The sequence below is a fragment of the Telmatherina bonti genome (assembly GCF_933228915.1).
Source record: "Telmatherina bonti genome assembly, chromosome: 10".
Lineage (NCBI taxonomy): Eukaryota > Metazoa > Chordata > Actinopteri > Atheriniformes > Telmatherinidae > Telmatherina > Telmatherina bonti.
Window position 1 is genome coordinate 18,291,293 of NC_136628.1, and position 21,781 is coordinate 18,313,073.

The 21,781-nt window shown below is 38.9% G+C and overlaps 1 protein-coding gene across 1 annotated transcript; it reads left to right on the forward strand.

Annotated features, from left to right (window-relative positions):
• Window positions 1–3,123: 3,123 nt before the first annotated feature.
• On the forward strand, window positions 3,124–21,220 carry mcf2b (MCF.2 cell line derived transforming sequence b; the record flags this gene model as incomplete). Its single annotated transcript, XM_079248056.1, has 26 exons — window positions 3,124–3,174; window positions 6,184–6,318; window positions 7,346–7,462; window positions 7,613–7,762; window positions 7,887–8,011; window positions 8,108–8,222; window positions 8,321–8,440; window positions 9,733–9,924; window positions 10,113–10,304; window positions 10,379–10,559; window positions 10,667–10,755; window positions 11,000–11,100; window positions 11,205–11,271; window positions 11,414–11,529; window positions 11,690–11,759; window positions 11,857–11,949; window positions 12,032–12,124; window positions 12,661–12,786; window positions 14,848–15,063; window positions 15,298–15,390; window positions 15,487–15,562; window positions 15,741–15,786; window positions 19,056–19,228; window positions 19,644–19,756; window positions 20,879–20,991; window positions 21,139–21,220. The coding sequence occupies 26 exons, from the start codon at window positions 3,124–3,126 to the stop codon at window positions 21,218–21,220; spliced, it is 3,045 nt and encodes a 1,014-aa protein (XP_079104182.1).
• Between the last annotated feature and the right edge of the window lie 561 nt (window positions 21,221–21,781).

Below are 21,781 nucleotides of genomic sequence, written 5' to 3' on the forward strand. Positions count from 1 at the left end.
GGAGAGGTTATTTTGCGAGTAATAAGCTCTGTGGCTTTTAGGGTGGACCTGGATGAGATAAAATGAAATATTATTAAGATGAGATCACATTGCCTCCATACTAATCAGTACTTTGCTGATGCCTTCTAGGAATCTGTGCATATGTTTGGCAGCGTAAAGGCACAACGTGACAGCATGTTTCTAACTGAAGAAGATCTCTCTTCTGAACATGTGCCAGAAAAACAAAGATCTTCCCACAACTGCATGGGTGTAATCCCATTTTGTAAATTAAAGTATTGTACTCAAGTGTAAGCATGAAGTAAGTGAATTGTACTTCAATTTATGATATTGTCGACTTAAATTTCCATACTATTTCAGGGACACAATGCTTTTATTAGTTCCACCTGTTTAAATGCTTTTTAATACAAATAGTTCATGAACCAATCACATGGCGGCAACTCAGTGACTTCCCACATGTGCTCAAAATGACTTGTTGAAGTTTAAGATGAGTATCAACATTGGGAAGAAAGGAGATTTGAGTGAATTTGAATGTGTCATGGTTGTTGATGGGGTTGGTCTGAATATTTCAGAAAATGTCATCTATGAATGCACAACATGTTGGACAATGCAGATGGGCTGCAGCAGCAGAAGACCACATCGGGTGCCCCTGCTGTTACAATAAAGAACTAAGACTGCTTTTTTTTTTTTTTTTTGGGCTCACTTTATTTGGACAATAGAAGATTGGAAAAATATTCCCTGAACTGATAAGTCTTAATTTCAGCTCGGACATTCAGATGGTGGGGTCAGAATTTGGTGGAAATAAAATGAAAGCATGGGTCCATCCTGACTTGGATGAACAGTTCAGGCTGGTGCAGTGGGGTCTGGCTTATCTCTCTCATAGTACCAACTTAGCATGGTTTGAACATCACACCCTGCCTAAGTATGGTTACTAATCACATCCATCCCTTTATACCCACTGTGTACCATCTTCTGATGCCTACTGAAACATGTCACAATGCTCAAATCATATCAAACAGACTTCTTAATAATTGATAATGGGTTCACAGTACTCCAATAACCTCCACAGCCATCAGATGTCAGGCCAGTAGGGCATCTTTGGGATGTGGTTGAGCAGGAGATTCTCATCATTGATGTGCAGCCGACAAATTGACAGCAAGAGTAAGGTGCTATAGTATCAGTATGGACCAAAATATCTAATGAATTTTTTATGACATTTTGTAAAGTTTATGCCGTGAAGAGCTGAGGCACTTCTGAAAGCCAAATTGGCTCCAAAACAGTACATGCTTGAGGTTAAGGTTAAAGGTTAAGATAAATGGCTAAAACTGAAGGTTAATTCTTAAGCTAAAACAAAGGAAACCAGAAAGAGATGGCAAATTGGTCAGTTTGTTTAAATGAGGCTGACTTTAGACAAGTGATCTGTGACAGGTAACAAATTACAATGAGTGGATGTGCAGAATTTTCCTGAATAAAAACACAGGTCTCAGTAAGCAGTTAGACAGAGCTGTTGCAGCTACTGTGGCAGTGACAGAGGTGAAATACAGAATAGTGGACTTCAGGTAGCTTTCCTGTGATGAACCAGCAAACTGTCCAGGGTGTACCCTGCCTCTCGCCCAATGATTTCTGGGATAAGCTCCAGCTTCCCACGATAGTGGTTAAAAAATAAATAAATAAATTGACGAATGAATGAAGGCAGCTTTCTCACATTGGTGAGAAAAGGAGGCACCTGGAGCTTTTAAACAGCACACTGGACTCAGTTACAGGTGAGAGGAATGAATAATCAGGCACAAGCACACCCACAGAGAAGCAGGACACTGAAGAAAGAGAAATAACAGACCACAGGATTATCCAAGTATGGTCCACGAGGGCCGGTCTCCTGCAGGTATTGGATGTGTCCCTGCAGGAACACACCTGGTTAAGATGAATAGATAATAAAAACAAAGACTCATGCAGAACTTGACAACAAGCAGTTGGAGATAGGTTTTGTTTAAATCTGGTGTGTTGCAGTCAGGAAAGATTCAATACTTGCAGGAAACTAGCCAGATTTGGAGATCCCTTGACCTTATAAGGTGTAATAATAAAGTGGGCCTGGAGTTTATTTTAACCTGCTACTACAGATTTGTCTGACAGCTATCAATTATTAATTTACTGCAGGTTAGCACTTGAAAACTAATTATAGCCTATAAATTAGGCCAAATAACAAAATATAAAATAATAAGATCAGGGACCTGAGAGCAGGTTATGTTGAAACTCTGTTAACCCTGGGTTGGTGGAAATTTTCAGTTTCTCTATCCAGAAAGTGTTGCCTCCGGTTCTGTTACTACGGTAACAGACTCGTGAAGTGAATCTATTCTTTGGCAAGTTTACCAGAAAGAAACCCATAGTTTACATGTCTCCATCCGAAGCAGCTGTCAGACAGAATGTCCATAACAACAAGACTTTAGACGTAGAGTTTTGAGCACTCCAACATTTCCTAAACAACAATCTGCCGTTTTGGATTTCATGCCTTACATATGTCACACGACATGCGAGATGACGTCACAGCAAGTGGCCCAAGCAACACAGAGCCCTGTAGGAAGTAAACGGTGTGTAACACAGGCTATCATGAGCTTCATGTGAGCTGAAGGTGATTCAAGAAAGCTTGAGTCACCTCCAAACTTGAGTCAAGCGACATCTAGCGGATCCAAGAGTTTCAATACAACTCTTCACCTTCTTGTTACCAATTTAAAATGAAATAAAATAAATAAATCTAAATGTAAAATAGCCTATCTCTTTTTTCTTAACACGATGAGTGTTTTACACCTCACTCAATTAATGACCTTCATTTTAAAGAGGTGGGACAGCAAAGAGTGAAGTCTGTGGGGACATTTCTACATGGTACGGATTGCACGACCAACTCTTTGTCGGCTTTGACGTCAGGTGAGTGAAGCACACCCCACCATCCCTGTCCAGAGCTAAGTACGTCTGCTGAGGTGCGCAATCAGCGCGCATGCAGCTCGGCCCACCCGGACACTGCAGTGGAGGTTACCGTGCCATCGCTGCGGCTGCTCGCTCCCGACGCCTCGCGCCGCCGCAACCGTCCCGGGCCCGGGTAGATTGGGGCAGAACAGGGAACCGCAGGAAGCTATGGCCGAGTCCAACCCGCTGTGGGGCTTCCCCCGTCTGCGCCGGGCTGCGGTAAGCTCCACCGGGAGGTGGGAATGTAGGAGGCTTCAAACGGGGCGGAGGATACTGCAGCAGAGAGAGGAGCAGAGACAGACGAACCTCTCTAAAAAAGTGTTTGTTAATGCGACAGAGGATGTGATGGTTTCTCAAACAGCATTAGACAAAACGCCTCTCTGTTTAAAGAGCGCTTTGATTCAAAGTACAGCTCAGTGTTAGGAGTCTGTAAAAGGGACCAGGACAGGCCAATGACAAATGTGTGTGTTTGGGCTGTAGCTGCAGGTGCAGAACAGCAAGAGGCTGTCAGCTTTGTCTGCAGACTATATGTATGGAGTATATTATATTAATGCAGCTTTGTGAATTTGTTGCATGTATAAGATACTTTATGTACAGAAATCTTAGTATAAGTGTGCAATGCAGACAGATGATAAATGTATAGTTATCCAGTTACATCCATCATGGCTGCTATAGGAGTAAATATCAGTTCTCAGGGAGAGATGGGATGAGTATCTGGTATATTATTTTGCACAAGGGTCTGATTGGAGCAAAGGGAAGAATGTATCTCTATGCTTGGAGGATTTAGAATGAGAGACTTATTTAAGATCAGAAGAACAATCCTGAAAAGTTTCTTTCTGGGCCTTGTATGTAAAAATAGGTACAAGATATTCCTAAACTTTACCTTGAACATGTTTATATAGATGATAATGTGAAAGCTACAGCTATAGTTTCACCTGTTTCGTTGAGAAAATTAACGTTATCATCCCTCAAGATATATGATTTGATCACATAAAGTTTTTCCCAGTTGTAGAAATTTAGGATTAATTTAGATAAGAGGATGGAAGACATGGGATAACAGAAAATGATGCTAAGCAGATGCAGAAAAGAGTCACCAACACTGATTTCTGATCACTAGGATTAACAGTTTTATTGTCACCTTTCCAAGCTGGAACTAATATGCACCATTATGGTCCTAAAATGACCGAATATGAATCATTAACAATTATCAACTGCACCTCTTGTGCTATAGAAAGAAACGAAAATGGAATCAAAGTGTATTCTTGATGAAGGTTTTAATGAAGGAGTTAAAAATGATAATAAAAATAAAGGGCCATGGCCTATAAAAAATATTTTACTGCAGTAAAAATGACAGTGTTTAAAAAAATTATGACAACTTTGTATTTCTACAGGGGCTGCACAGTGTCATGGTGGTTTGCACTGTGGCCTCACTGCAAAGTCAGTGGTTCGATCCTTGGCTGCGGAGAGATTTGGACAGTGGCTTTTCTGTGTGGAGTTTGCATGTTCTTCCTGTGTATGCGTGGGTTCTCTCCGGGTACTGCGGCTTCCTCCCACCATTCAGAGACACACGTTAGGTTAATTGGTTACTCTACTTTGCCCATAGAAGTGAGTGTAAGCAGGTGTACCCTGCCTTTCTGCTGGGATAGTTTCCAGCTTCCCCACGACTCTTCGTCTGATTAAGCAGTTAGGATCATGAATGAATGAATTAGATAATGAATAAATGTATATCTACAGAGCATAAACTATAGTGTAAAACCTGTAATAGGAGGAAGAGGGTTTGAAGGCATGTGGGGGGTTTGACAGCTGATAATGAAAGAGAAAAACTGCCAAGGAGCAGAGTGGGTAAGAGGAGCTGACTGTAAGAGCTGCTGAAGTGCTACAGAAGCCAAAACATTTGCCAGATTGACACTGAAGGATGCTGATGCTGTGTTGAGCTTTGCTGGATTGCAAGTAGAACAGCATTCAGCTGTCAACTGTCCTGACTGACTGACAGCCCAGCGTCTCTTGTTCTAAGTCACTGTGTTGTCTTCTGACAAAATCCTGCCAAGACATGGAAGAATAATCCACCAAACTAACTCCATCATATTATTAGAAAGCAATCATTTTAAAGAAACAATAATCTTAGTCTAACACTTTAAACTGCAGAAGACATAGCTGCCTTTCAGTCTTATTTATTGTGTCTTGAGAATGTTTCCACCCTCTGTGGCGTTCTGAGCCTGTTTTATTGCTTTACATCCTGGATTCAGACTGGATCTGGAGATATTTGTGTTCTGTTCTTTTATTTTACTGTAAAACAAATAAGAAATTTCGGATTTAAAAATGAAAAAGGGTTCAACCTACAGAGATATAAAGACAACACTTTGCAGAGGCCTGTTTTTTTTTTTTTTTTTAACAATAAACTTCAAATGTAGTTCTCATTGTTTAGTTATTTATGCAAAAGCTTTTTTCTGCATTTTGCAGCTTGTTTAGAGTTACTGTACCTTTGGCTTCTTACCTCTCTGATTAAAGCAAGCTTTTCCTGGTCCGAGAGTTTTGCAGGTCTGCCAGGCTTGGCAGGCTTGCTGTTCTTTCCTTTCCCCGAATAATGAATTCAATTTTACTTGTGTGATAGAAAGTTTATGTTGTTTTTTATAACCCCTGACATGTACTTTTCTATAGTTTTGTCCAGAGCCTGCTTTCGGAGTTCCTTAACCTTCATTGGGCTGCTTGTTTATTAGTGTTGCAGATTCATCAATGCTGAGACTATATGACTCTCTCAGATTGCACACAGGTGGACTTCATGCACTTACTGAAATATTTCTAAAGGTTATGACCAGCACTAAATCTTAGTTTAGGTCTTCAAAGAAAAAGTTTAGACTATTTAATCAAAATAAATGATGCAATTATAATAGAATTACAACTTGTTTTATGATTTTGGAACTCTTTAATGTTTGACTTGCAAAGATTTGCAGGCCAAGACTAAAGCTGTGATAATGATTCGTTTACTTTATTTAATTAGAAATGAATCATTAAAGTTAGGATAGGCTGGTGTTTTCTGTCTGTCACCCAAGGACTGCTGGGAGAGTCTCCAGCTTCCCCACAACTCTTGATTGGACCAAGCGGTTAAGAAAATATATGAATGTATAAATAAAGGAATGAATAAATGAATGAATTTAAAGTCTTTTATGTTAAGAAAACAACAAAAGGTTTTTACTAAGAAATAAAATGCTATCCCTTCTCTTCATTCAGACCTCGTTTCCGGGCAATCTGCATTTGGTATTGGTGCTCCGCCCCACTGGCTTGTTAAGCTCCGCCCCCAGTCCATCCTCAAGTACTGACCTGGGCTTTCGTTTTAGCCAGGATGACTTTCTGCTGAAGATGCCGGTAAGAGGGTTTTAAAAACAGGGGTTTTGGATGATTGAATATTTTTATCTTTTTATGTCCGATTTGCAAAATTACTGCTGATTATGGTTATTGTTTGTTTTGTTTGAGAAGTTAATAATAGCATATTTGATCAGGAAAAAAAGATAACATCCTGCAAATACAGACTTGACAAAATTATAAGCATGTAAAACATAGGATACATAGGATTACATGTAAAAAATGAACAAATAAAATATAAATCTCACACCTTATCGGCATTAGATGTAAAAAAAAAAAAAGTATCTCAATTAATGCAATGAAACTGACTTCCCTTTTTTCTGCTTTTATTTAATACCATTTAAGAGCTTATTTCATGCAAAGGAACCATTTTATACATGCCCTTTTTTCCAGTGTAGTACATGTTATGGAAACATGTAGCAATAAATCCTCTGGTGAGACCTTTGTTAAATAAAGCGATCTGTAGTATTGAATAATATTTGCAATTTATTAATTTTATTCCTCACAAAGAGGTATTTCCATTTTCAGAGTGCCATAAATTGTCTACACAGTGAAAGGCCCCAATTTCTTTTGCAGAGCATCATTCATACACTGGGAAATAAAGAACCAGATCATTTGATCCAATTTAACGGACTAAATGTGAGAACAGATCTTGTAATGGACTGGTGGCCTGTCAAATGATGTACTCTGCCTCTCACCCAATCAGTCCTGAGATTGGTTGCAACCTTCTTGTGACCCTTAATTAAAACAAGTGGTTAAGAAAAATGAATGAAATAAATGAATATATGTGAGAACAACTCTGACAAAGGACTTATATCTTCCACAGTATCGTCACAACACAGATACATTTTAACACCACGCAGAAAGTACACAGACTTCAGGACAAAGCACAGAAAAATCTCATTCTCGTTACAATCCTAAATATAAAAACAAAACCTTTCCAGAATTCATATTATCACTTATTAAAATGTCATACTCAACACAATAATTGCCAAGTGTCTGTGATAATTTGTTGCTCTGTGCTTTCTAGGTGGTAATGCTGCGCTCAGTCGGGGACCTCCTGCGCTATATTGATGAAAACCACCTGGCATCAGACTTTACTGCCAAAGTGGAGTATTGCCACAGTGACTGGCTTGTCCTCCACTCGGTATGCACTTCTGATGCTGTTTTATTCACCATGGCATCCTATGATGGTGTCTAGAACCAAAAATAAAGCAAAGAACTTCTGTTAAGCTTTCCTGTTCTGATAAATGTTGTCTGTATGTTTGGATGAAAACGTGTGTTTTTGTGTCTGTAGTCCATTGAGACATTTGCAGTGACAGTGAAGGAGATTGCCCAGCTGCTGCAGAGCTTTGGATCTGAGCTGTCTGAGACAGAACTTCCAGATGAAGCTAATGCCATTGAATTCTTGCTGCACTCCCACACCCACCGCTACCGACAGATGAAGGTTGTAAACTGCTCCTTACTTTTCTTCCTGTCTGATTTCTGCTTTGCCTGCCAGTTTTTGCTCTTAATCTCTCTGAAATTGTTTTGTATTTTCACTTATTTTATCCAATTCGTTATTTTTTCAGGATGATATCCGAGGAGTGCTGAAAGAGGGGCGCCTGCTGTTGTCCAACTTAGAAACGGTCAAAGCTGCCAAGAAAGACATAGAGGAAGAGAGGGAAATACAAGCTGACATGGACACTGTGCAGAGGTCAGGCGCATAACTAAGAAAATATTTCAAATCTCTTAAAGAGATAGCCTTTTATTTTAAATTAATTTGAAAGACTCTGCATCATGTGTACTTCAGACTCCTGGCCCAGCTCAGAGACATGGAAGAGGCGTTTGATGGCTTTTTTGAGAAACACCACCTGAAGCTGCAGCAGTATCTCCAGCTGCTGCTCTACGAAGTCAGCTTCCAGCAGGTGTGATAATTGGTGTCTCTGTACGTTGCTTCCCATAAATCACTTCAGCCCAGCATCCTGATTTACACTCCTGTACGTGTTTGTGTGTCTCTGTGTAGATGGACGAGGTGCTGGAGCGACTCTCTGCCCAGGAGAAGGAGATAGCGTCAGTGGGAACCACAGTGGTTCAGACTGAGCAGCTCCTTAAAGACCTCGACATGCTGGACAAACGCGCACAGGTCAAACACAAACACACATCAAGAACATCACTAATGTGAGAAGAGAAATGTAAGAGAAGTTTGTGACACCAGAGAAAAGAAACATATAGCCTAAGCAAGAAGAGCTGGTTTCTTCTGCATCTTTCTTAGCAGGTACTTTCTGTAATGGATACTAGTGAAGGCAAAATAGTGTGAAACACAAGTTATGCACATAGAGTCCTCACTGCAGACCAACATCTTGACGCTGAGAAACAATTTTATGTTCCAGCCAGGAACATCACATAACAGCTTGATTTTGCTTTACAGCACTGTATCATCCACCAGAAACTGGTTATCATCACACTGGCTGTTTAGGACATGCACCATAGCTGATTTTTGTCACAGTGAGCAAAGAAAAGAAAGAGAGAATGTGACAGAACAAGAGATTAAAAGAGCATCAACAATATTGCTGAGTTTTACTGACTGGGTAGGGCCATGAGAAGAGACAGGAGGCAAGATGGATGCTGAGTTAGCCTTCATCATGGGGTGCAATCTGCCAAAAGCTTGACAACTCAACTGTGGCAGATTTTGGAAGCCAAAAAGAGTCAGTCGGATGTTGACTCTTGTCTAATCTTTTGCTTTGTTACTTTCTCTCCTTCTTTTCCTCGCTTCCTCCGGTAATGTCCTCTTGTGTTTTTTGCCAAGTCAAAACCCGAAAAACAACCAATGTGAGCTGTGTAGTGGATACAGGAAGTGACTTTACTTTTAGTGATTTTGCATTTATTTAAATGAAAAAACTAAAATAAAACAAACAAAATGACTAATGTGTTGGTTTCCAGTTGCTAGCATTTTACAAGTTGCTATAAAGTAAAATACAGCTGTAACATCATGTCCCAGACTGGACGGAATAGCTATGAGGGACAGTTTGTTGGTTTTGGGAGGCTGCAGGGCAATGACGGCTTCAGCACTGTACAGTAATATTGTCAGTGTGCCATTAAAGCAGTTCAGAAAGCAGGCAGCAAAGTTATGTAGTGTTACTTTAAAGCCAGAAGTGATGAAAGTGGGGTGGGACATCCAAACACATGGGAGACAATAGAGATATTAGATAGAAGTGTGGAGAAACATAACTTTAATCCAAATATAATCTCACACAGCGAGATGGGTATAATATTGTTTTGTTTGTTTTGGGTTGATGACCAGGCTGTCACATGTTTGCATGTTTTGTTAATGTTATATTCAAGAAAATTAAACTCTTTCTCACTTCAAATATGAGCTGAAGTTCAGTAAATGTTTTCAAGCTTCATAACACCTTCATGTGTTTCTGTGGGAAGCAGGAGGAGATGGCCCGGGCCCAAGTGGTCATCCTGCACGGGCACCAGTTGGCTGCCAATCACCACTATGCCCTGGCACTCATTGTCCAGCGCTGCAATGAGCTGCGACATCACTGCGACGTCATTACCACAGCCGTACGCATCAAGCGGGCCTCGCTCACCCGGATGCGGGATGTGCTGCTGCGGCTTGAAGAGGTAGTGCTCATGGACTCATTAACGTGTGCTCAAAGATGCAGCATATTCACAGTCAGTATAATAATGTCAGGTGTGATTACACAGGAGCTTCTAACACACTGGATAACAAACTTTTACCACTGCAGCAACAACTGTCGTTTTGTAAATCAGTCTTTGGTGGATTGTTTAGTTGTGTCTTTTGTGAGCAGGCTCTTCGTTGGTGTGATGAGGGTGCTTATCTCCTGGCAAGTCAGATGGTAGACAAGTTCCAGACAAGAGAAGGAGCTCAGGAGGCGCTGCAGTACCTGAACTGTCACCAGGAGAGGGCTCCATTTGCACTGAGAAACAGCCAGGACACTCTGAGCCTGGAGTTCGAGGCCATACTGACCCCACAGCTGCAGGTAACTGACTGCTGCTGATGCTGAGTACCATACAACTCGCAACCCACATCAGGTAACATTTTGTTTCCATGCAGTCGCAGATTACCATGGTGACAGAGAAACTGAACTCCATGCAGTCTATGATCAGAAACAGAGAGCAGTGTCTGAGAAAGCTGGCAGATGTGCAGGTTCGACCCATCCAACTTGTGGCCCCGCGACCTGAACCTGATCAGAGCTTAATGCGTACCAAGTCGCCTCTCTTCTCCCCCAAACATGGTACATTCCACCACATTGCTGTTGTGGTTTTATTTTATTTTTTGCCGTTATTTCCTCTTTGATCTGTCACCACCCATGTCCACGTATCTGTGTGGTACTCCATGCAGGTGTAGACTTCAACGTCCTCAACTCTAAATTCTCATTTGACTTGCTTCCTGGCAAAAGAACGGCAAGGAGGAATAACAGCCAACGTAAGGTGTGTGTGTGTAAATATATTCCTGATATTTATGCTGGTTACCTGATAGACAATATTCTTTTCTTAACTTTTACATTGACATGCTGGCACAATTAGAACAAATAAAATCTGAGTGTAGATCTAATCATAATATCCAATATGAACATGCTCCCTTTCTTCTGCTTCCAACATTCCTCATCTATACTGGATTTTTTGGAAAGAAATGTGTGCTCTCAAATATGCATTCATTCATGTGTGTTGTCAGATTGAGGTAATGCACGATTACCAAGGTAACCGGAGCTGTTTGTATGGCTCCAACCCTGAAACTGACTCAGAGGCTGAGGACAATCCAGAGCAGGTGACACGGTATGCTATCTATACACTGTCAGACCAAAAACTTGAATCTGATCTGCGTCCAGTCTGCTACTAGATTTGTGGCCCAATCTGAATATTATCTTCTCTCTTTCTAGCCACATTATGAAGGAACTGATTGCCACAGAGAGGATCTATGTGGATGAACTACTCTCCGTCCTTCTAGTGAGTTTGCTTTTGTTACATAAAGCAGCATATAAGGCAAAATAGGAAGCAGGTTGTAAGAAGATTTTAGTTTTGTCATTTTGAATTTCTTGCATCGCTTTGTTTATCTTTCTTCTCCTCGTCTTGTCTCTTCGCTTATCAGGGCTACAGGGCAGAAATGGAGGACCCATCCATGTCTAATCTCCTTCCCTCAGCTCTACGCAGCCAGAAAGATGTTCTGTTCGGCAACATGCCAGAGATTTACCAGTTCCACAGCAGGCAAGTCTCGCTCACATTTGGGAACACACACACACACACACACACACACACACACACACACACGCACTGAGCTACAAGCTGTCACTGAATTGTCCTTGTCTTCCTGCGTCTTTCGTCTAATCCAATTTCCTTTTATTTTCCTCCTGGGTTCTTAATTTAGGATCTTTCTCCAAGATCTGCAGGGTTGCCTGGAGTCACCGGAGAGGGTGGGGGCTTGTTTTCTACAGCGGGTAAGAAAAAGTGACAAACACAAGAGGACTTTATTCAATCTGATATGACATAACTCTTTGCAAACATACATGTGCATTGATGTGTGTGTCTGAGCAGAAACAGAATTTTCAGGTGTATGAGCGTTATTGCCAAAACAAGCCTCGCTCTGAGTTGCTATGGAGACAATGCTCTGATTCACCCTTTTTTCAGGTAATTACACAAAGAAAGCACGATCCACACCTGGCTGGTAAATTTTACATTATGCCTTATGCATTCACGCTTTTTCTTGCAGGAATGCCAGAAGAAGTTGGACCATAAATTGGGTCTTGATTCTTACCTCCTGAAACCAATCCAGCGTCTTACCAAATACCAGTTGCTACTCAAGGTTTCTTACACTGATATTATTGCAGAAATAAAGATTGCACTATAACGCCAATAAGTATGATTTTGATTATCATTATCTTTATCTAAAGAGTTTTCAGATTAGGGTTGTTAAAAATATATGTATTTTTGCATGATTAGTAGCAAAACACAAAGTAAAATACAAAACTGAAAAGAGAAATCCAAAAAACAAAAGTAAAACTACTTCCCTCGACCTCTTCCTCTGGTATTGGCAGAACTCTTATTGGCTTACTTTACTCCATGTAGACACATTATCAATATGCTGTAATTGATTTTGCTTTAAAAAGTAACATGTCTCTGTAAATGTGTGGACAAAGAGGAAGTTCAAAAAGCCAACATCCACATGTGGACAGTTATACAGTTAAATAGATACATAGACAAGCTGACAGCAAGATTACATTCATTCAATTTGCAGAACTGCACACAAACTGGGAAATGCACCTGCAATGAGTGCAGTTTCTAAGATTAGATTAAGAAGGAACTGTTGACATGTCATCCTGTGTGCCTGTCTTTGCTCAGGAGCTTTTGAAGCACTGTGTGGAGGAACGATACCGCTCTGAGCTCCAGGAGTCTTTGGACTGTATGCTGGAGCTGCTGAAGTCGGTCAATGACTCAATGCATCAAATAGCCATCACTGGATATCAGGTACCAGCCAATAAATCAGTGAATTATAGTGGAAAATCATTAGTGGATGCAGATTCATTTTTTCCCACAGCACTTCTTGTTTACGTTAATATGTAGTCCATGTAAGGAGTTTTCTGTGCAGCTACACTGAAGATACATACAACTCCAAATACAAAAACATCGACACTGTGTAAAATCTAAATAAAAATATGGAATTTAATTAATAAAAACTAATAAATTCCAGTGTGTACACTCCCTCTCACCCACTGATTGCTGGGATAGGCTCCAGCTTCCCCATGACCCTTGATTGGACTAAGCGGTTAAGGAAATACATGGAAGGATGGATCATATATTCTTCACAATATAACAGAAAAAGTTAAAGTGGAGGATTTTGTTATTACAGGCAAAAAATACAAGCTCATATTGAATTTAATGGCAGCACCGTGTATATAATAAAAATCTTGTATATGAAAAGAGCATCTTAGAGAGACAGATTGCTTGAGAAGTAAGGATTGGGAGAAGTTCAGTAATGGTTAAAAAACTCTGCCTGCATGTTGTGGCTAAATTTCTGAACATTATTTCTTAATGTAAACATGAGAAGACTTTAAACACTCCAGTCAGACTGTGACAGAGTGGGTGAGTCCACACCTTTTGCCACTGTTTCATATTATTTTAACAGTCACAAATTACCATACTTGCTTGATTTCAACAACATTAGCTTAATCTTTTCTCAATAGTCAGCATGCTCCCACTATCCAGGATTGGTTTGTGTTTAGTAATGTACATAAAGCAAGACTCTGACCAGTATCAATACATTTAGTCCTGCTTATTTGGTTAAAACTGTTTTGTTTGTTAAATGTTTTATTTGATCACTTTTCTCACCATGTTTTTCATGTGCTCCAGAAGCAGAATGAGGGAAAGCACATCACTTCCTGTGTTTATAGGGCTGTAAATCCTCAGTTTGATTACAATAAAAAGGTTTGATATTACCGTATATCACTTTTACAGGTACTGATTCAATGTTTGCTGACATCTCAAATTCAGTCATGTTTCAATTTATATTTAATTTGATTTGATTTAGGATCCACTGATACATATAAAACAATCACAGGTAATTAAAGACAGTAATTTCTATTTCTGAGATCAGATATTTAAACAAATGAATTTAAGTTATAAAACAGACAGATTAGTCATAAATGGAAAGTGACATAGGGGAAATTAAAATACAACCATTGTCAAAATAAAACTCTAATAAATTGTATCATATTGATTTTTGAACTTGCTGTTTGCATTTTCTATCAGTATCATAGGCTCATTGATCATGTGAAAGATATATCCTTATCGAATGATGTATTGTTACACCCCTAGGGGTTCACCATATTAGTCATTTTTCTTTAAGGAACGAGGTATGGGTAAGACTGATTATGCTAAGTTACAGACATTGCTTGAATTTTCTGTTGTATAACTGTATACTAGAATTTAATTATTGATGTTTGTGTCAGTGTTTAAGTTTATTTTGATGAATAACTTGATGGTATTTTGGATTTTAAATGTAAAAAATAGACTCACCTGTCAAGTGGCATTCAGGGCAACCATGTTGTTAACAGGACTGAAATTAATCAGTGATTGTTGCTTTTGGATCTGTTTTATTTAAGTCAGGTGTGTTGCAGCAGGCACACACTGAAAACTTGCAGTGCTGCGACTCTCACAGGACTGAACTGTGGTATAAACAGATCTTAGAGCAACTTATGCTCCTATCTAGATGACATCTGTTGTCAGAAGATGAGAAGATGCAGTGATAAACCTGTACCTGGCATATCGTTTTATAAGACTTTGCTGTTATCTAATTCAAAATTATATTTTTAAATCTCAAAATACCTGACTTGAACATTAGATCTTTCTTTTTCTATTGTTATTAATGTTTTCATTAATGAAATTTAAACTTTCTACAGTGTCTGTAATTACACATTGAACTCAGTATTTGTTGAACATTTTTCTAGGCAGTTAATTCTCAGATGTTTTTTTTTCTTTTCTATTCTATTTGATGGTAAGAACAACTTGCTTCGTCTGTGTTTGGCTCAGGGGGATCTCAGCCAGCTGGGCCGTGTTGTGATGCAGGGGGGCTTCTGCGTGTGGATCAGCCATAAACGTGCCGCAGTGCGAATGAAAGAACTGGCTAGATTCAAACCCATGCAGCGTCATCTCTTCCTCTACGAGCACGCCCTCCTCTTCTGCAAGCGTAGGGATGAGGACAACCACGACAGGACGCCATTCTACAGCTTCAAATCCTGCCTCAGAGTAACAGCTCAAAACACACTCAAAACAAGCAGAACTGCATCCAGTCACTTACTGCAAACAGTTTATTTTCCCTTTGTAAAGCTCACATTTTGGCTTCATTTCTGTTTGTAAGGACTTTTTTCCTGCTTGTTAGTGGTGTATATAACTTTTTGTTGCAGCCTGCAATGAATGCAGATTTATTTTATTGACAGGTTACACTGAAATATCACAGCTTTTCTCTCTGTGTCTCTATAGATGAGTGCAGTGGGAATCACAGACGCAGTCAAAGGCGATGTGAAGAAATTTGAAATCTGGTACAGTGGTAGAGAAGTGGTGTACATTGTTCAGGTATTTCATCCTCTGCTTTATGCTTTTTGGCCACATTGAGCAGATTTTCAGTGTTGTACTGTTTGCTGTACTCTCTGTGTTTGCTTGTCTGTCCAGGCTCCTACCGTGGAGGTCAAAACTGCCTGGCTGACAGAGATTCGAAAAATTCTCACCAGCCAGCAGAAACTACAAGGTTTTTATCCCATGTGGTTTTGCTAAAGTTTCTTACATTTTTTTCCCCAATGAAAATGTTGATTTTAGTTAAATTTGCACTGTTAACTTGTCTTAATGAACTCCTTCCTCCTGATCATGTTTTCTGGTAAGCTTTTTTTTTAATTGTCTTCTGTCTGTGTTGTCTCTCCCTATCCTAGATGAGGCTTCCTCTCTTCCTCTTTCAGACAACCTTTACTCTGACAGGTAAATCTCGCTGCGTGGTTAACCAAAGAAATCACTTCAAGAAAAATTGCATGTTCAATTTGTAATTGATCCATGAAACTCTATTCTTTAGTTTTCAAAATAGTAAATCCATGAAGTTTTTTTTTGTTTTGTTTTACATTTTTTTCTTATGTAGTATTGGTGTCTAAAGTCTAGCAGTAGTGCAGTGTATGAATGATTTCATGTTGTCATGTCGCTTTGATGCTGTTAATGACCTTTCAATGATCAATCTGTGGCAAGAACAGGTCATCTCACCCACCAGATTTTAGACATTTATAAAGAATTCGGTTTAATATTTAAAAAAAATACTCATAATTATCTTTTCTCAAGATATGAAAGTTACAAAATTAACTAAATGACTTGGCAAAAGAGTAAATGTATGCAGAGTCTATGTATGTGCACAGTCATGCGAGAACAAAAACACACCTTTCAATTTTAAGGTTTTACATGTCAAAGCCTTAGAAAAAAAACAGGACAAAGCCAAAATGTGTTTTTTTTTTTTTGCTAGAATACGACATTAAAAGGAGGTAAATATTTCAGTGTGTTTTTACAAAAGATAATATAAGTCATAAAGGTGAAGTGTGAGTGACAAAATCAGTACTCACAATCTAATACTGTAGCTTGTTGAACCACATGTAACTCCAAAAACTTGAAGCTTAATTGTTCTGAGCTTTTCTAACATTTTACATGTTTATTCTTTAGGCTAAACAAATTGTTTTACCATTAGGATGTCAGTATTACTGCCGTGCAGGGTGTGTTTGTGTGTATGTGCTTGCAGAGTTATCGTTGCAGGTGACATCTGGTAGCATGCCAGCATGATATGAAGTTTGTAAACGTCTGATTGTGAATCTCACAACACATAACCTGTTCATTCATTTTCAGGAAATTTGTCACATTCTTACACCCTTATTATTAATCCTTTTGTCAACACGATGAAATCAAAACCAACAATGTTGTTTCTTTAGATTCAATACTTTATTGCAGTATTACAATGAAAATCTCCAAAACCCATTGCAACGAGTTAGTAAGCAATATCTGAATTTGTTTCATTACAAAGATCATAGGCAGTGGATGCATAGAATATAGTCCCAGTGAATTTCATGTTTCCATATGAAAACCTAATGATTGTCAGTTGAGTGTAGGATGAAGATCCAAATGCAAGTTATTGTCACTGATGGGCTAAAAATGTGAATTTTCATAAACTAAAAGAAAGAGCAAAGCATAGAAAAAGAGGTAGGGCATCAGTAAAAATGCACAACTTAAACAAAACTCATACACATGAATCAGTGAAGAAGAGAATATTCAGAAGACGGAAAACTTGCTGGGACAACACAAGACTTAAAAACTAGGTTGTACTTGGAGACAATCAGGAATGAGGCGGGAACTGCCAATGGTGAAAAGAATAAACAAAGGGGTTGTTGGTTTTTTTCTCATCACTGGAGAGGATGTAACAATACCATCTTTTTCTATTCCTATTGATACACAGTTAAGTTTTTGTTAAGTATTTGAGTTAGGTTTTTTGAGTATGTACACATGAGACAACCATGACCTCACTTTGTGGTGTATAATGTTTTGATTCTTACTAACAGGCACTGTGATGATTATCACTCTGTAAATGATTTGTTCACATAGTATTTGCAAGTAATTTAAAAATTTTCTGCTTTTTCAGCAGACGGATAAAATTGAATAAGTTTTTCATGTATTTCATGTATTATTGTAATTTTTGATTTGTATAATGAGGAAAATCCACTCATTTACTGCACTGTCTGGCCAAAAACAAAACATTGCTTCCATTTAACTAAGCAAACTCATATAAGTCCCTTATTGGATCATTTTTGCACTGGCAGTTATCTTCCTGCTGGCAATAAGTAATTTAACCCCTGCTGATGCCATTAGTTGTTTCTCATTTCTTAAAAAAAACAAAACAAAAACAACAACAACAAAAAAAAAAAACGTGGAAAAACAGATCCGATGGTTGTGGAAAATATGTTAGTGTGTTTAAGAAGAATCAAATCATTGGTGTGAATCAAGCAGAGGAAAGGAAATTGCAGAAACTGCTAAAATTGGGTTAAGAACTGGGAAGATAGTGGGGAACTAGTGTAATTCAGGAAGAAATGTAGTCAGAAAAAAATTCTGAATGAGAGTGATCAGTCATCACTTAAACATTTGGTAAAATTAAATGGAAGAAAAACAACAGTAGAACTCAGGGCTACATTTTAATAGTGAAAGTAAGAGCATGCGTGTGCACAATGTGAAGGAAACTAAAGGGACTGGGTCAGAACACCTGTGTAACCATAAAAAAACCTCTAGTGAGGATAAAGGTTTCACTTTGCTAGAGAGCATAAAGTCTGGACTGTGGAAAAGTGGAAGATGTCACGTAGATTTAATGAGTCCAGATTTACCTGTTCCAGAATGATGGGTTTCTCAGGGTAAGAAGAGAGGCAGATTAAGTGACGCAGCCATCATGCCCATAGACATACTGTACAAGCCTGTGGGGCTGTGCTATGATCTGGGGTTGTTGCACCTGGTCAGGTCTACATTTAACAACATTGTGAAGTAATTTGACTCTATGAACATACAGAATGACCAAGTTATGCCATCAATGGATTTTTCTTCCCTTATGCAAAGAGTATGTTCTGAGATGACAATGCCAGGATTCATGGGGCTCAAATTGTGTGTGATTCAGGGACCACGAGACATCATTTCACACATGAACTGGCCACCGCATGGTCCAGACCTTAACTACATTATAAGTCTTTGGGATGGGCCGAAGAAGGCAGTGGTCAGACTCTCCCATCATCAGATCTGTGGGAAAAATGTAACAATTGATGGAAATATATCTTGAGAAAGAAGAAGCTTTTTAAAAGCTTATCAAAACAGTTCTACATGTGCGCTGTAACCAAGGCTCCATTAAATGTTTTGGCCAGGCAGCTTATTTAAAGTAAGTGAAACCACACAGTGATTTATTTGCAAATACTTCTAAAGCAACCCCTGGTATTTTTGTGGAGTATATCGTTTAGATTAAATAGTACTTTCATATATTGCAGCAATCTGATGATCCATATTTGTGTTATGGTAGGAGATCAGATGCTGAAATATATGTGATAGTGAGCTAACTGCTTACTATCAATGCTGTATTAACTTACTGAATGTGGATGAGGTATGAGCTCGTTTGTGACACAGTGGATGTTGTTGTTGTTCGTTTTTGTTTGTCGTGCCCGTATCTTTGTTTCTATGGTGATGATGTTTAGTGCATCAGAGATGTGTGTGTCGTGGGGCGGCGCGTCGGTGGGAGGCTGCTCAGCGTGTCTCCCTGTCACTCACAGCTCATCAGCAACAAGCCACTCCCATATGCACAGAGGGGAGGAGTCTATACACAGCAGTCCCGCCCACTCAGACCCTGTTGTTCACTCACCTCGACGCAGTGAGTTGCCTGCACAGCATCAGCAATTGTTTCGTTTTTTTGTTTTTTTTTGTTGTTATTTTTCTCATGACATGCCATTTTAGGAGCTTCAACAGAAATCTTGACTTTTTCTTTGATATTTGGTCACTTCCAGAGAATAAATTGTTTATGTAAATGAGTTGATTTTGATGGAGTGACAAGATCTTGAGAACATCGATGAATATTAAAAGTTCAGAGCTGATTTATTTGCAGAAATCATTGTTGTCTCATTGGGAGTGTTTTGAACACTCCTCTTTAAAGTTCAAGCAGCACAAAAGATAATCTCCTTTAAGTAAACAGAATATTTTGGTAGTTTTTCTTTTTCTTTATAAGATGCCAGTGAGTTAAAATGATAACAGAGCAGTTTCTAGTTCTCTCAGTTGTCTCTAATCTGCAGGTTGGCCCATTCCTGCTCACTCCGTGGCAATCTGTGAGGGCCTGGAGGACTGGGGTGCTACAGACCTCTCTGCCTTGTCAGACTCAGATGAGGAGGATCAGCCTGCCCCACTGGTGAGATTTTGTAAATATCACAGGACAGGCTTGAGTAACCCACATAAAGGAAAACATGAAATAGTCTAAATCTTGATCTATTTTGATAATCTATTGCTTCCTGGTGCTTTCAACTTTTATTTCACAACCCTGTATACATAAAAAGTACTTGGTTGAAGTTAACAAATTAAATAATCATAACATACAACAATTTTTTATGTAAGAAATTAAATACTACTTTGTTAAGATTAGAGAAAAATCACGGCTGTGAAAAATGATAGTGCTCTATAACATAAAGCTTCCTTTTCCTGGCAGTTTGGTTCCTTCTTTGCAATCCTTTGATGCATAAAACAAATAATACACATGAAGCAGAAGTCTAGGCAATTTAAAATTTGTGTGGAATGACACAAAAATATAAAGATTTTTCAACCTGAGTGCAGTTTGGTTCATTAGGCTGTGAATTATTGGTCCTTAAACTCTTTTGCATTGTTGTTTATATTGCTAAGAGATTCTGGTGGGAAAACTCAACTCAGGAGCAAATTACATTTTAGGACTGAGGTTTCTTCAACGAACTTCTTCAACTTCCACAACATACCAACTTTTTGACTCTTTCTTTCTGTTCTGGCCTGTTGATACTGAATAGGCCCACTTTTAATATTTGCCAGTGAAGTGAGAGGACAAAAACCTGTTACTATTTATGGAATGATGAGGTCATAATCCTGAGAGGTTTTAGACAAAACACACTAGAATTTATGTGAGAACCATGAAAGCCAGTTTAAAATTGCACTAAAAATTTCAGTATAACACTGGAAAACTTGTAAAGTTTGTTGAATATTTGTTCACTCTTGTACACAGTGATGCAAATGACCTGTTTCTACTGAACCGCATTAACTGTAAGAGAGTTGTTTAAGCATTACACATCTCTGGTAACCTTATGCTGCCCCCTTTTCAATGCTGTTGAGATCAAGTGGAAAATGTGTTTTGTATTTTTCTCAAAAAAAAAACAAAAAAAAACAAAAAACCCAAACAAACCAACATTTTCTTGAACAGCAGTAGATAAAATTTTTTTTACACATGCATGACTGTTCTAAATACCTGCCGCATGTTTGCAATGCCTTATAGTTGATTGTTTCTTCCCCCTAGGTGGCGGGCAGGTACAGAGTCATGGTAGAAAGCAGCATGGCTAGCACTGATGACATCATCTTTAATTGCGGTGATGTCATACAACTGCTGCATGAGGATTCGTCAGGAATGTGGTAAAATGCGTTACTTATTTTTTATAAACTAGTCTTTATTTCTTCCAATTTAGAATTTGTATATAAAAAAAGACAAAAAAAAGTTTTTTAAATGACTGAATAGTAGTTAAATCCTCCTGGTTTTGTTCTGTTATTTTGTAATTACAGGATGGTAAAGAATGTCAGTCGTGGTGAAGAAGGTCGTGTTTTACCTGAGGACTTGCACAGGATTCTGGGAGAGACTTGCTGAGAGTCCATCAGAGGAGACGAAGGCAATGCAGTGTTCGTGATGAGGGTACATTTTTCTTTTGTTGTTGTGGATTACTTTGCCAACTTTTTGCCTGAATACCCCATCACGCCCACAGACTCTCATATTCCATCGACTTGGTAACTGATGTGGGCATCTGCCTCAGCAGACTCAGACTGAAACACAGCAATACTGTGAAAGTTTCACCTCAGACGGCTGCAAACCATAGAGTGGACCTTAGAATAGCTCAACAATGGAAAGCACAGACAAGCCATTTTTTTGTATGTCTTTTCCAGCAGTAAATCATTTATACTGAAGGAGTTAAACAACAGTTCTCGCTCATACAGAATGAACTTTTTGTTTAAAAAGTTGTATTATTTCTATTTTCTTATGAAGTATAACAGAAAACATCTATATCCTTCCTGACATATCATTCCTGTGCCAAACAGCTGCAGCTTCTTCATGTGGAAAAGTGAGCCCTACAAGAAGTAGCTTCTATCTTTTGGTCATTGTTTTAAGTGAAGCCTCATCATACAGCAGACAGCTTCATTGTTTGGGGATGTG